The 16108-nt window shown below is 40.1% G+C and overlaps 2 protein-coding genes across 2 annotated transcripts in view; both read right to left on the bottom strand.

Moving 5' to 3' along the window:
* Positions 1-16108, bottom strand: part of RGS7BP (regulator of G protein signaling 7 binding protein) — a 124264-nt gene that overhangs the window by 88584 nt on the left and 19572 nt on the right. The window lies entirely within an intron of this gene.
* Positions 9814-10342, bottom strand: LOC133774409 (transmembrane protein 14A-like). The gene has a single exon (XM_062212064.1). The coding sequence runs from the start codon at positions 10289-10291 to the stop codon at positions 9992-9994; it is 300 nt and encodes a 99-aa protein (XP_062068048.1). The 5' UTR covers positions 10292-10342; the 3' UTR covers positions 9814-9991.

The following is a 16108-nucleotide window of genomic DNA, read 5'->3' as shown; positions in this document are numbered from 1 at the left end:
CACCCTTCCACCCCCAAACTGTCCTACCTCCTACTCCCTCACCCATCCCATTCTTCATTAAGATTCATTTTTAATTATCTTTATATACTGAAGATCAACTCTATACTAAGTAAAGATTTTAACAGTTTGCACCCACACAGAAACACAAAGTATAAAGTACTGTTTAAAGACAAGTTATACCATTAATTCTCATAGTACAACACATTAAGGACAGAGGTCTTACATGGGGAGCAAGTGCACAGTGACTCCTGTTGATTTAACAACTGACATTCTTATTTATGACATCAGTGATCACCTGAGGCTCTTATCATGAGCTACCAAGGCTATGGAAGCCTTTTGAGTCCACAAACTCTGTCATTATTTAGACAGGGCCATAATCAAAGTGGAAGTTCTCTGCTCCTTTCAGAGACAGGTACCTCTTTCTTTAATGGCCCGTTCTTTCCACTGGACTCTAACTCACAGAGGTCTTTCATATAGGCCATTTTTTTGCCACAGTGTCCTAACTTTCCATGCCTGAAATGCTCTCCTGGGCTTTTAGCCAGATCCGAATGCCTTAAGGGCTGCTTCTGAGTCCAGAGTGCTGTTTAGAGCATTTGTTATTCTATGAGTCTGCTGTGTGGCCTGCTTCCCATGTTGGATCATTCTCTCCTTTTTATTCTATCCATCGTTATTAGCAGACACTTGGTCTTATTTATGTGATCCAATTAAAGGTTCTCTAAATTATCTAAATGCTCTATGGAGTTTGAAAAATTTGATTATCTCTAATTGTTGCACAACAATATACACATTCAAAATCATGGGATGATAAAATATACATTATATGAAAAGAGTACATTATAAATGTAGGGTAACAAGTGAGTGAATGAATGAATGAACAAGGAGTCTGTTTCCAGACCCTAGCCTACAGTGGATGTGACCAGGGTCTGGACAATTTCTTCATGTACTAGAGCTGGATTAGAAAGCTAATCAGAGCATAACCCCACTGACCTCCTAATTTGGGAGATGGCAAATAGCAAACTCCCTAGGTGCACAGTTTTATTTTCTTCCCAATGTGCAAACTAACTGATGTCACCAATGATTTAACTTTATAACCACGATTTCTTTAGATTTATTTATTTATTTTACTTGAAAGTCAGAGTTATACACAGAGAGGAGAGGCAGAGAGAGAAAGAGAGAGGTCTTCCATCTGCTGGTTCACTCCCCAGTTGGCCACAATAGCTGGAGCTATGCTGATCTGAAGCCAGGAGCCAGGAGCTTCTTCCGGGTCTGCCACATGGGTACAGGGTCCCAAGCACTTGGGCCATCTTCTACTACTTTCCCAGGCCATAGCAGAGAGCTGGATAGAAGTGGAGCAGCCGGGACTTGAACCTGTACCCATATGGGATGCCAGCACTGCAGGCAGCGGCTTAACCTGCTATACCACAGCACTGGCCCCACCACAATTTTTTTTTTTTAAATTAAAAGAGATAAAGTATGCTTCTTTCCATATTAGCTTATAATTTTCCTTGCAAGTGTTTCTTATGAGGTTTTATAATACTGCAGAAAAGTAGAAAAATATCTATACATCTTTCTTTTTAAAAAAGATTTATTTATTTGAGAGGCAGAGTTACAGGGAGAGGGAGAGAGAGGTCTTGTATCTACTGGCTCACTTCCTAAATGGCCACAATGGCAGGAGCTGGGCTGATCCAAAGCCAGGAGCAAGGGACTTCTTCCAGATCTCCCATGTGGGTGCAGGGACCCAAGCACTTGAGCTATCTTCTACTGCCTTCCTGGGCCATTAAAAGGGAGCTGGATTGGAAGTGGAGCAGCCAGGAATCAAACTGGCACCCATATGAGATGCCAGTGCTACAGGCAGAAGCTTAACCTTCTATGCCACAGTGCCGGCTCCAGAGACATCTTTTAAAACCTGTGTTGTTTTACAGGAGACATTTTTGGGTTGTCTACATTTAACCTTTCCTCCTTTTGAGAGGCTCCCCATTAGTGGTGGCACTGAGAGTTCCCAGTGTCCACTGTGGATGTGGAAATGGTGAAAGCCTCTGGTCCCCATCTCCCCATAGCCAGGATGACACACATGACTAAGTTGGCATTTGTAGGAGAGATCTAAAGCTGGAGTAGGTGACCCAGGAGGAAGGCTGGTTGGGATTCGCTTGAGGCAGCTGCATCCACATGTGGTGCTGGCTCAGATAACTTCCTAGCCATAGCCATATCTGTGATGCAGCCTGTGAAATTCTCTTGGTCTGTTGACCCTTTTCCAAGCTCTTTTCCCCCATCGCCTATCTCCACCATGGCCTCCCAATAAATCCTCCTATTTGCTTAAGATATCTAGAGTCAGCTGCTCTTGTTTGCAAAAAAACCGTAATTGACACATCTCAATTATTGATCAATAACAGAGCCCAGCTCATTCCTGGCAGTTATAAATAAAATGAAGGGGAAAGCAGAAAGGTATAAATTACCTAATACATTTGAATGACATCCACACACTGTGTTTTCCCAACTGTGGCATATTGTAAAGTATAGCTGGCTTTGGATCAGAAGGACATGAGTTCAGGCATGTATTGGCTGTGTGACCATGGACAAGATACTTAGTCTCTATGTGCTTCCATTTCCTCACCTCTAACATGAGAATAAAAATATCATACAGGTATGTTCCAAGGACAATGTGAGATTATTTTTGTTATGAAGTACTTTTAAATCCTGAAGCTATTTCTACCATTCCAGGCAAAAAAATATTTTATAGAATCTAATTTGGTATACAATCCACATCTGTTATGTATATCCTACCTTCCTTTTCAGAAATGACTTTATAGCTTTACATCCAATGTAAGCAATAAAGTTTGGGGATATGTGCCCTAGTGGCTTAGATACTGCTCAAGATACTCACATTCCACATCACAGTCCCTGCAATTGAGTCTGGGCTCTGCTCCCAATCCTAGCTTCTGCTAATGCACACCCTCAGAAGCTTCAGTTGTGGCTTAAAACATGGGTCCCTGCCACACCCAGGGAAGACTGGGATTGAATTCCTAATTCCTACCTGCAGCCTGGCCCAGTCCTGTCTGTTGTTGCATTTGAGGAGTGAATTAGTGGCTAGGAGATCTTGATCTGTCTGTTTGTCTCTCTCAATAAATAAATAAATAAATTAGATTGGATTAAGATGGTGGAGCAGGGCGGGAGTTTACTGCTCTAGCCTAGAAGAAGATAGTTTTTAAAAAAATGTGGAAAGAGTGCAGTCTCAGGGAAGAGTTAGGGAGAAGATGACAGAGGAAACTATATGAAAATAGAGGAACACAGTGGACCTATATGGAGGGTGTGGATGTGCATAACTCAGGACCCCAGCAGCCGAGAGCCTCCACACCAGTGTTGGAGAGTGAGGAGAGACCAGACTGCAGCAGCCCAAGCCACTGGCTGGAAAAGCTGCAGGAAGAGCCTAGAGGGAATCTGGCTTGGAGCCCCGTGGGGGATAGTGAACCTGCCAAACTAGCAGAGAAAAAAACAAAGGGGGGGGATACATTTCTCTCTCCCCGGTCACCCTGCAGTGGCATCCTATAACAAGCTGATAGAGAGCAGGTGCCAATTTTGACATACATAACAGCTGTGCCAGCTCATGTCCACATCCGGGAACCAGCAGAGTAGAGACTCCTGACTCTGGTGGGGAGAACAGATACGGGGCTGGGTGCTCGTGACTGGGGGAGGTTTGTGTGCTGAGACTGTGAAGATACTGAGGATTCGAGGTGTGGCTGGGACTTTGAACAATCACTGTGGGAGGATCCACATGCTGAGGACTTCCTGGTTACCTGGTGAGGGACAGTCCTGGGAAATCTCAGCTTATACTGAGGACTGCATAGATCCTTTGTGTGGTCCTTGTGGCAGAGTGGACAAGTAATACACCCACTGGAGCTAGTGCCCAGGCACTGGTCTCCTTTGAGGAGAGGACCTCAGCTGAGTCTATCCCAATAGACAAGAACAAAACCTCTCCTCTGATAAAAAAAATAAAATAAAAAAGGACATTTACCATGCCAAACCTGGGTGTGTCACCTCAGACACACCCTTCACCCAGGAGAACTAAACAGAGCTCCCTGGCCACACCTACCACATGCCTCTAGGTATTCACTGAAAGCAGATAGTCCACTATCTGCATGCTACGAATATAAAAGCCTCCACAGCAAAACAACAAAGAAGAAACCAATGAATATTTCCACAAATGCAGAATAACAGATGCACCAATTCAAGAAGCAAGAGTAAGGAAGACCCCAAAAGAACACAACACTTCAATATTAGATTGTGAAGATGTTGAGATTGAAGAAATGCCAGATATGGAATTCAAAACATTGATCATAGGATTACTTAGAAGTAATCAGAAGCAAATGCACAAAATAATGAAATCCATACAAGACATGAAAAAAAGTTTCTCCCACAAAATTGAGATCTTAAAGAGAAATCAAAATGAAATTTTGGAAATGAAGAATTCAACAGAACAAATAAAAAAATGCAGTGGAAAGGATAAACAACAGAATCAGTGAATCAGAAGAAAGAATATCTTAGAAGACAAATTGCAGGAAATTATATAGTCAGACCAAACACAAGAAGAAGAAATTAGAAATCTAAAAAATACTGTTAGGTATCTACAGGATAGTATCAAATGACCCAAATATGGGTTCTAGGAGCTCCTGAAGGCATGGAAAGAGAGAAAGGATTATAAGGCCTTTTTAGTGAAATAATAACAGAAAATTTTCCAAATTTGGAGAAAGAAATGGACATCCAAGTACAGGAAGCACATAGAACTCCTAATAGACATGACTACAAAAGATCTTCACCATGACGCATTGCAATCAAACACTCCATAATAAAACAAAAAGAAAAGATTCTAAAATGTGCACAAGAGTAATGCCAGATTACTTTCAGAGGATCTTCAATTAGATTCACAGTGAACTTCTCATCAGAAACCCTACAGGCTAGAAGAGAATGGTGAGATATATTCCAATTCTTAAGAAAAAATAATTGCCAACCCAGAATACTGTACCCTGCAAAGCTCTCATTTATGAACGAAGGTGAAATAAAGATTTTCCATAACAAACAAATTGAAAGAATTTGTCACCACTTATCCAGCCCTGCAAAAGATGCTTAAGGATGTGCTGCACACAGAAACACAGAAACATGGTCATCACTACAAGAGAAGGTAAAGGAAGAAAGTTTTCTGGTAAAAGTACAAAGGATATCTAAAGTAAAAAATAGGAATATTTGTGGAAAAATGGCAGAGCAAAGTCATTACTTATCAACAGTCACCTTGAATGTAAATGTCTTTAACTCTCCAGTTAAAAGATACAGACTGGCTGAATGGATTAAAAAACAAAACCCATCTATTTACTGTCTACAAAAAACACATCTCGCCAACAAAGATGCATGCATACTGAAAGTGAAATGATGGATAAAGATATTCCATGCTAACAAAAAGCCAAAAAAGAGCTGGTGTAGCCATGCTAATTTCAGAACAAATAGACTTTAACACAAAACTATTTTAAAAAGACAAAGAAGGGCACTATGTAATGACTAAGGGATCAACCCAACAGGAAAATGCAACTATTATAAACATATGCATCTAATTACAGGGCACCTGGCTATTTAAAAGAAATGTTAAGTGACCTAAAGGGAGACTTAGACTCCAATACAATAGTAATGGGGGATTTCAATACCCCACCTTCAGCAATGGACAGACAGATCAACCAGATAGAAAATCAACAAGGAAACAGCAGAGTTAATTGACACTATAGACCAAATGGACCTAACAGATATCTATAGAACTTTTCATCCTACATTTTCAGAATACACATTCTTCTTATCAGTGCAGGTAACCTTATCTAGGATTGACCACATGCTAAGCCATAACGCAAGTCTCAACAAATTCAAAAAAAAAATTGAAATCATACCATGCATCTTCTCAGACCACAATGCAATGAAGCTGGGAATCAGCAACTCAGGAATCTCTAGAACATATGCAAGCACATGGGAACTGAACAATATGCTCCTGAATGAACAGTGGGCCATGGAAGAAATCAAAAGAGAAATCAAACCTTCTGTTAACAAATGAAGATGAGAATATAATATATCAAAAATTATGGGATACAGCAAAAACAGTATTAAGAAGAAAATTTATAGCAATTGGTGCACACATCAAGAAATTGGAAAGGCACCACATAAATGAGCTATCAATGCATCTCAAGAAATGCATCTAGAAAACAACAGCAAACCAAGCCCAAAACTAGTAGGAGAAAAGAAATAATTAATACTAGAGAAGAAATACACAAAATTGAAACTAAAAAAATACAAAAGATCAGCAAAACTAAGTACTTTTTTTGAAAAAATGAACAAAATTGACACACCATTGACCCAACTAACCTAAAAAAGAGACAGAAGACCCAAATCAAAGAAATTAGAGATAAAAAGGAAATTAACAACAGACACGACAGAAATAAAAAGAATCATCAGAAATTATTACAAAGAGCTGTAGGCCAACAAGCTGGGAAACCTAGAAGAAAGGGATAGATTCCTAGACACACACAGCCTACCTAAATTGAACCATGAAGATGTAGAAAACCAAAACAGGCCATTACTAAGAAAACAAATCAGTAATAAAGACATGCCCAACAAAGACAAGCCCAGGACTGGATGGATTCACTGCTGAATTCTACCAACATTTAAAGAAAAACTAAACTCAATTCTTGTCAAGTTATTCAAAATAATTGAAAGGAAGGGAATCCTTCCCAAGAGCTTTCTATGAAGCTAGCAACACCTTAATTCCTAAACTTGAAAAAGATGCAGCAGAGAAAGAGAATTATAGACCAATTTCCCTAATGAACATAGATGCAAAAATCTTCAATAAAATTCTAGCCAATTGAATCCAACAACTATCAGAAAGATCATCCACCCAGACCAAGTGGGATTTATCCTTGGTATGCAGGGATGGCTCAGCATTCATAAATAAATCAATGTGATACATTGCATTAACAAACTGAAGAACAAAAACCACATTATTATATTAATAGATGCAGAGAAAACATTTGATAAAATACAACATCCTTTCATGATGAAAACTCTAAGCAAATTGGGTATAGAAGGAACATTCCTCAACACAATCAAGGCATTTTATGACCAACCCACAGCCAGCATCCTATTGAATGGGGAAAAGTTGGAAGCATTCCCACTGAGACCCAGAACCAGACAGGGATGTCCACTCTCATCATTGCTATCAATATAGTCCTGAAAGTTTTAGCCAGAGACATTAGGCAAGAAAAAGAAATCAAAGGGATATAAATTGAGAAAGAGGAAGTCAAACTATCCCCATTTGCAGGTAACATGATTATATACATAGGGGATCCAAAGGACTCCACCAAGAAACTATTGGAACTCATAGAAGAGTTTGGTAAAGCAGCAGGATATAACATCAATACACAAATATCATCAGCCTTTATATACACAGATAATGCCATGATGCCATGGCTGAGAAAGAACTTTTTTTTTTCCTTTGAGAACAAGTTTTATTTTTTTTAAAAAAAACTTTTATTTAATAAATACAAATTTTGAAAGTACAACTTTTGGATTATAGCAATTTTTCCCCCCATAACCACCTTCCCACCCGCAAACCATCCCATCTCCCACTCCCTTTCTTATCCCATTCTTCATCAAGATTCATTTTTAATTATCTTTATATATAGAAGATCAACTTAGTATATACTAAGTAAAGATTTCAACAGATTGCACCTGCACAGACATAGTACTGTTGAAGATTAGTTTTACTGTTAAATTGCGTATACAACACATTAAGGACAGAAATCCTACATGGGGAGTAAGTGCACAGTGACACCTGTTGTTGATTTAACAATTGACACTCTTATTTATGAAGTATGTAATCACTCGAGGCTTTTGTCATGAACTGCCAAGGCTATGGAAAACCTCTTGAGTTCACAAACTCCAACCTTATTTAGACAAGGCCATAATCAATGTGGAAGTTTTCTCCTCCCTTCAGAGAAAGGTACCTCTTTCTTTGATTGCCCATTCTTTCCACTGGGATCTCACTCACAGAGATCTGAGAAAGAACTTCTAAGATCAATCCCATTCACAATAGCTACAAAAAAATCAAATACATTGGAATAAATTTAACTAAGGATGTCAAAGATCTCTTTAATGAGAATTACAAAACATTAAAGATAGAAATAGAAGAAGATACAAAAAATGGAAAATTCTTCCATTTTCATGGATTGGAAGAATAAATATCATCAAAATATCCATTCTTCCAAAAGCAATTTACAGATTCAATGTGATACCAATCAAAATACCAAAGACATTCTTTTCAGATCTGGCTGGAAAAAATGATGCTGAAATTTATATGGAAACACAGGAGACCTCAAATAGCTGAAGCAATCTTATACAACAAAAACAAAGCTGGAGGCATCACAATACCAGATTTCAAGAAATACTACAAGGCAGTTATAATCAAAACAGCCTAGTATTGGTACAAAAATAGATGGATAGACCAATGGAATAGAATAGAAACACCAGAAATCAATCCAAGCATCTACAACCAACTTATATTTGACCCAGGAGCTAAAATCTATCCCTGGAGCAAGGGCAGTCTCTTTAACAAATGGTGCTCAGAAAACTGGATTTGCACATGCAGAGGTATGAAGCAGGACCCCCTACCTTACACAAAAACCCATTCAAAATGGATTAAAGACCAAAAGCTACAATTGAATACCATCAAATTATTAGAGAACATTGAGGAAACCATGTAAGACATTGGCACAGGCAAAGATTTCTTAGAAAAGACCCCAGAGGCACCGGTAATCAAAGTCAAAATTAGCTAATGGGATTACATCAAATTGAGAAGCTTCTGTAGTACAAAAGAAACACTCAGAAAAGTGAAAAGGCAACTGACAGAATGGGCAAAATTAGTTGCAAACTATGCAACTGATAAAGGATTAATAATCAGAATATATAAAGAGATCAAGAAACTCCACAACAACAAAACAAACAACCCAGTTAAGATATGGGCAAAGGACTTAAACAGACATTTTTCAAAACAGGAAATCTTAATGGCCAACAAACACACGAAAAAATGTTCAGGATCACTAGCTATCAGAGAAATGCAAATCAAAACCACAAAGAGGTTTTACCTTACTCCAGTTATAATGACTTTCATACATAAATCAACAAAAAAACAAATGCTGATGTGGATGTGAGGAAAAAGGTACCCTAATCCACTGTTGTTGGGAATATAAACTGGTAAAACCACTATGGAAGACAGTATGGAGATACCTCAGAAATCTAAAGCTACCATATGACCCAGCCATCCCACTCATGGGAATTTACCTAAGGGAAATGAAATCAGCAAATAAAAGAGCTATCTGCACCCACATGTTAATTGCAGCTCAATTCATAAAAGCTAAGACATGGAATCAACCTAAATGTCTGTCAACTGAGGACTGGATAAAGAAACTATGGGATATATACACTATGGAATACTACACAGTGGTAAAAAAAAAAATGAAATCTGGTCATTGGCAACAAAATGGATGAATCTGGAAAATTTCATACTTAGTGAAATAAGCCAGTCCCAAAGGGGCAAATGTCATATGTTCCCCCTGATCTGTGAGAACTAATAGAGCACCTAAAAGAAAATCTGTAGCAGTGAAATTGACACTTTGAGAAGCAATGACTACTATTGCGGAAGTTTCATTTTTTTCTTCTTCATACTATTTGTTGTATTCTTTACTTTTTTTTTTTTAAATGCATTAAATGCCTTTAATGAAAATAGTGCTTGGCAATTACAAAACAATTTATTTTAAAAAAAAGCCTCTAACTAGTGTTTATATGGCATTACTTCTGTTGCTGGCATAAAGTAAGACTTCACATTCCACAGTGAAATTCACATATATACAGAGAATGTGCTCTGTCCTTACGATAGGATGGCAGGAAGTTTGTTTTCAGCTCCTCGGGATGCTCAGAGTAGGGACAAGACATGTCTCAGGATCATCATGAGGCTCAAACATGCAACCAGCCCAGCAGGCATTATTTTCTTGGATCTCTTAAATCTCACACCCATTATGGTGGCCAGGAAGAAAGCTGTAAATAGTGACAGTTTTACATCCCATTTGTCATTGGAGACACAGTAAGCACCATAGCCAGCCAGAAATCCAATGAAAAGTCCAGCAATCAAAGACGGAACACCACCTCTCTGTTTATATCCCAAAATGCTTCCAAAGGTCACAAGAGCTGCATAACCAAAACCAATCAGGTCCATTGGTGAGACTGCAATTCTGGACCCCGGAAGTGGTCTCTGAGCCAGGGCGGTCCTCCTTGGGGGCCTACCTTGGAGCTGGGGCCGCTGCCTGCCTCTGTATTCTTTACTTAACAAAGAGTTAATCATATGTGTATAAAGTCAATTGAAATTGGCCTCATAAAAAATAAGAGTGGGAATAAGAGAGGGATGAGGAAGTTTATAACTGTAAAGCTGTATAATTCTGCATAGATTCCTACAGACCTGCTTGTAGGGTATAGTTTAAAAACTTGCCTTGTGACCCCAAATCTCATTACGCTGGATGATAAAAATGTCACCTTAAGTGTTAAAGTCATCATATTAAGTGTTAAAATGATCATATAGATAGGACTAAGTGTTAAAAGGGTCATACAAATAAGATTAAGTGTCTGGCAATAATCATAGAATTAAAAAGGAGAGAATGTTCCAACATGGGAAGCAGTCCACACAGCAGACTCATAGAATGACAATCGCTTTAAATAGCATTCTTACCTTAGAATCATCCATTAAGGCATTCTCGTCTGGCTGAAATGCCCATGAAAGCATTCAGGCATGGAAAGCCAAGACACTGTGGCAAAAACTGTCCTACATGAAGGATCTCTGTGAGTGAGATCCCAACAGAATAAAGTGGCCATCAAAGAAGGATGTACTTTTCTCTAAAGGGAGGAGAGAACTTTCACTTTGCTTAAGGCCTTGTCTAAATACTGATGGAGATTGTTGATTCAAAAGGCTTCTATAGCCTTGGCAACTTAAGTCAAGAACCTCGGGTGATCACTGATGTCATACATATGAGTGTTAATTGTTAAATTAACAACAGGAGTCATTATGCACTTACTTCCCTTGCAGGACCTCTGTCCTCAATGAGTTGTATTATGAGAATTAACTGTAAAACTTGGTCCAAAACAGTTTTTGTGTGTGTGTGCATGTGTGTGAAAATTGTTGAAATCTTTACTTAGTATAGAGTTGGTCTTCTGTGTATAAAGTTAATTGAAAATGAATCTCAATGGAGAATGGTACTAGGAATGGGAGAGGGAGGAGGTGGGATGGGAGTGGGGGTTGGAAGGTGGGTATGGTGGGAAGAATCACTATATTCTTAAAGTTGTACTTATGAAATTTATACTCCATAAATAAAAGTTTTCTTTGGGAAAATAAATAAATAAAAACTAAACTGTTGAAAAGAAGAGTAGATGACGTCAGCATTTAAAGGATAAATTTATATTTGACCCCACTTACCTTACTCTGAGACACTGTGTTCAATCCACAGCTTCTTTGCCTGGTCATCCTTCAAAGCCACTATCCAAACACCAGCTTCCCCAACAATTAACGTCATTGACACATTTTCAGTGTCATTTGGTATGCTCACACACATCCTTGTCTTGCCAGTCGTCCCCAACTCCTTTGCACACTAGAATCACCTGAGAATACTTAAAAATAGCTGGAGCCCAGGCCTTACCCCAGACCAAGTCCATCAGAATTTCTGAGAGTGGAATAGAGCCCCTAGCAGTTGTTGAGGCTCTCCAGGTGATTCCAATGAGCATCACAAGTTTGGCAACCATGGTCTATGTTTTCATAACCTATTTATTTCAGAAAGTCTGTGAATTGAAATCATCAGCGTCTAAGGTATTCTTTTCCCCATACCCCTACCCACTCTCTCTGTTTCTCTTGAAGCTTGAACCTGACAATGAAGTCAACATGTGTTAATTATATTAGGAGTATATACTTTGTTATTAAAAAAAAAATGCTAAAGGCCTAATGACATTTAGAACAGAAAAATTCTTGCCTGAGACCCAAAGTCATTTTCTAGTGTAATTGCGTTTATCGGTGGCTGGTCATTTCTCTAAGGCATTCTTTCTGAAATGAAATATTCTATTCTTGGTGTCAGACCTCAAAGGGATTATTTTTGAACACTTGAAATAATCCTTCTCTTTAGTACCAAAATGGCAAAAGAAAATACATTTCTCTAATCAAAATATAATCTCCAAGACTATTTTTATCATTGCCGTCCTGAATTGTTAAAGTGATAAGATACAAATTCGTACAGTTCTCCTCTTCTGGATTACAGTGCCACAAGCATTTTTAGTTAAGAAATGTTGGAATAGGTAGTAATAACAATAATAGCTGATACGTATTTACTATGTTGCGTAGTGCTTTCCGTGCATCATATCATCAAATTCTCCCAGCAGCCTGAAGAAGCTGGTGCTATTGTTGTCCTCAGTTTTCAAGGGTGGCAACTGCAGCTCACCGGGGAGAATTTTCTGAGGTCTTACATTTGTTAAGCAGCTGTTTTGTCATTCACTTCACTGAGTCACGCATGAGAAAGCAGAAATTTATCACTCAATCGTGTATCTCAATGCGTCCTAATCTCTGTTTCACTGATGTCCCTTATTTTATCTTCATAATGACCAAAATACCAGGCATAAAATATAACAGGATGCTCAAGGAAGAAAAAGAGATCAAGAACCTTCTCTCCCGGCTCCCTGGCCTCCTGGCTTTTTTCGCTCCTGCTTCCCCTCGTTATATTCTCCAATCAAACGAGGGCAGCTCCATCAGGGCCCAGAGCAAATACAGCAGGGAAAAAACCTTCTGCATCCTCTCCTTAGATCTTCAGTTTCCAAATCAGGAAGACAAGCGAGTGTAAGGCTGGTACATTTTTGTAGGTAACCCAGAGGACAAGCAAGGCAGCATGCCTTGGCATATAGGTGCCCAGCACACAAAGCAGCGACATACATAAATAGAAATATTTTTGAGATTTTATTTTACAACTACATTCAAAACTGGCATTTAAGGCTTGATGTGCATGAGTAGATTTTTCCCCTTAATATTAAGGAAACATAGGTTATGAAAGAAAGAAAATAGGAAAATCACTTGTCTAGAAAGGAAAAATTATTAAGTACAATTTTATATGTAAGGTGTTTATTCATTTTCTTTCAAAAATGGGGCCGCAGAGTCAACTTGTTTTATTATCTGCTATTTCACCAAATGCCATTTAAAAAGCCTGCAGAGTGTTCTAGCACCTGTCTGTATTGCTGTTTATTTAATTAATCCCATATTAGATGTATAGATCATTCCTTATTTTTTTCACTGTAATAAACAATGCTGTGATGTATATAGGAATTTCTGTAGCCTGCAGGAAACTTAGACATGATATGAAAATTACAGCTCTGTGTGATCAGGGAATTGATCAACACGACTCCATTGGACATCTTGGCAGGAACTCTAACTGGGGTCTTCTGACCTCCAGTCCTGGCCTCTTTCCCTGACATTCATAGTTCGCAGTCCTACTGCAGCCTCTCAACACCTGCAGAGATGTTTTAAAAAGTTCATGTCCTCACCTCACCCCCAAGCACGTCAATGTAATAGGTCTAGGGTGCAGCACAGGTATTAATTTTTTTGCATTCAAAAAAATTTTTTTTAATTGTACATATTTATGGCATCCAATGTGATACTAGGATTGTATCAGGGTAATTCCCCATTCCTCTGTAAATATTTATCATTTTGTTTCAGGCTTGAACTTCCCCCTTCCAGTTCTTTATAAAATAGAAAATAATAATAAAAAACATCTCTCCAGGCGCTGTCATCTGCAGCAAGGTTAGAGCCACTGCTGTACACAGCACTGCTGCTGAAGCAAGGTCTCGCAGAGAGGTGTCCTGGGACCCGCCCAGCATCCGTGCCTGCGAGTTAAAGAGGGAACTGTGTAACACAGCCTCTCCAAACGTCCTGCAATTACTCTTGAGCTAACAGCACCCAAGTATATTACTCTGGTGACCTCTCAGTCAATTTTCAGGCCGTATTTGGTTTTGAATGCTGGAAAAGAAATGCGTATGCTTGTAACTGCTCAGGTTTTAGAGAACATTGAACATGTGCTTTAGAGCTGACCAGAGAGAGGGCAAATGAGGCAAGGCAGTTTCAGGGAAACTTGGGTGTCTCAGCTTTTCCCACTTGTTTTCACAGCCATCAGGCCCTTCAGGATTAGGCTTCGGGTCTCAGTGGTCCTGCGTCCCCCACTTGCCTGGCACCAGCAGCCTTTCTGGGCATCTCCAGAAACCCCAGGGTTGTATATCTATAAAATACTGGTGGCTGTGTAAAGGGCCTATTAGATGCTCACTGCCACAGTCAGCAGGCGTGAACACCTAGGGCCTCGGGCGCCAACTGTCCCACAGACGTGTCAATCCAACTAGAACTTGGCCATCACTACCACCGCCCCTTGCCAGCTGCAGTGGAGTTGCAAATAGATTGTACCCTGAGGCCAGGGAAAGTAGAGCTCACTTTTCTAGGCCAGAGACTGCAAGTTAGAAAAAAGATTGTTTGCTGAGTCTTTTGCTGATTTGAAGAGGTATCTGGAAGCAAAGTTAATTGGACTGCAAAACCCAGGATTTATTGATTCAGCGTTCAGTTCATACCCCCAGGTTCCACCCTAGGGCCTTGGCAGAAATGAGCTCAGGGTTCAGGCTATACCCAGAGCACCACTCTCAGAAAGTTTACAAAGACCCCTTCTCCCTTACGGTGGGTTTGCTCCTGGGGCTGCCGCTGTCATTCCGTGGTCTGGATTCCTCAGCACACCAACTGAGAGTAAAGGAGGGACTGATAATGGAAAGAGATGCAAGTCCATTTGCAAGAACAGAATCTGTTTGGTCTCAGCCCGGAGATTCCTTAAAGACAGAGACCAAGGTGATGGAGATGGGCATCTGTGTGGTATTGGGCAGGGCCACGGGCTGGAAGTCTCATTGCAATTCTGTGTGACTGAAAGTGAGTCTTCTTAGCTCCTAGAGCTTCAGGTACTCACCTGCAAAATAGAGGTAATAATTCCCAGCTCATAGAGGGGTAGAAAGGATTAAATGACATCATATGTGTGGAGGCACTTGGCCCGCTGTAAAGCACCAGACAATCCATAAAGAGGTTTCTGTTTATTCAGTAAAGGATTCAGTGTGCCACTTAGCCTCCAAGACATCAAGGAATAGTACAGAATAGTACACAGCACCCACCTAGTTCTAAAGGTGTCAGCCCCAACAACCCCTGCAATGGTGGGGAGAATGAATGGGCTTCATGAGCCACCTGGGAAGGAATGTGAGCCCCCCGAACTATTCTTTAGTTTGCCTGCTTGACTTCCTGCTGGGCTAGGGTGGAGATGCTTCCACATCCAGGACACCCTCCCTGGGGCAGGTGTGTGGCACAGTGGGTGAAGTTGTGCTTGCAATATCTGTAACCCACATCAGAGGGCCTGTCTGAGTTCCTGCTGCTTCGCTTCTGATAACTCATCCTAGGGAACAGCAGATGATAGGTTGGTGGACCCCTACCACCCATATGGGAGGCCTGGAAGGAGTTCCAGGTTCCTGGCTTTGGCCTGGTCCAGTTCTTTCTGGTTGTTGAGGCACTTGGCGAGTGAACCAATGGATGGAAGACCTCATTCATTCATTCCTTCTCTGTCTCTCTTTCTCTCTGCTTTTCAAGTAAGCGGGGGAACAAAATAATAAACATTAAAGCAAAAAACCATCCCTTATTTCTGGCTTTTTTCATCCCCACCTATACCTCCCTTCCCGATATTTGCATCTGCAGATACGCTTGTGGTGGGGGTGGCTCAGGGAGGGCATCTTTTTTTTTTTTTTTTTAAATCCTGGGAGGAGGGAAGAGGTAGACTTGAGTGGGAAATAGACCCAGGAGGAAAGAAGAGGCCTGTGGAGGGCTGAATGGTGTATGTTTAGTCCCTGGAGCCTGGAATAAACCCAAACCTCTGTGGTGAGATGGAGTAGAGGCAGAAGCTTCCATAGAGATCAAGAGTTTGAGAAGAGCTTTGTAAGTCCCAGA

Source organism: Lepus europaeus, chromosome 15 (assembly GCF_033115175.1).
Source record: "Lepus europaeus isolate LE1 chromosome 15, mLepTim1.pri, whole genome shotgun sequence".
In the NCBI taxonomy this organism is placed as follows: Eukaryota; Metazoa; Chordata; class Mammalia; order Lagomorpha; family Leporidae; genus Lepus; species Lepus europaeus.
The sequence above is the reverse complement of the archived record's forward strand: the minus strand, read 5'-3'. Positions and strand labels throughout refer to the sequence as shown.

Bases quoted from the DNA above. Each gene is read 5' to 3' on its own strand.
- LOC133774409 (XM_062212064.1), bottom strand. From the start codon at position 10,291: ATGGACCTGATTGGTTTTGGTTATGCAGCTCTTGTGACCTTTGGAAGC.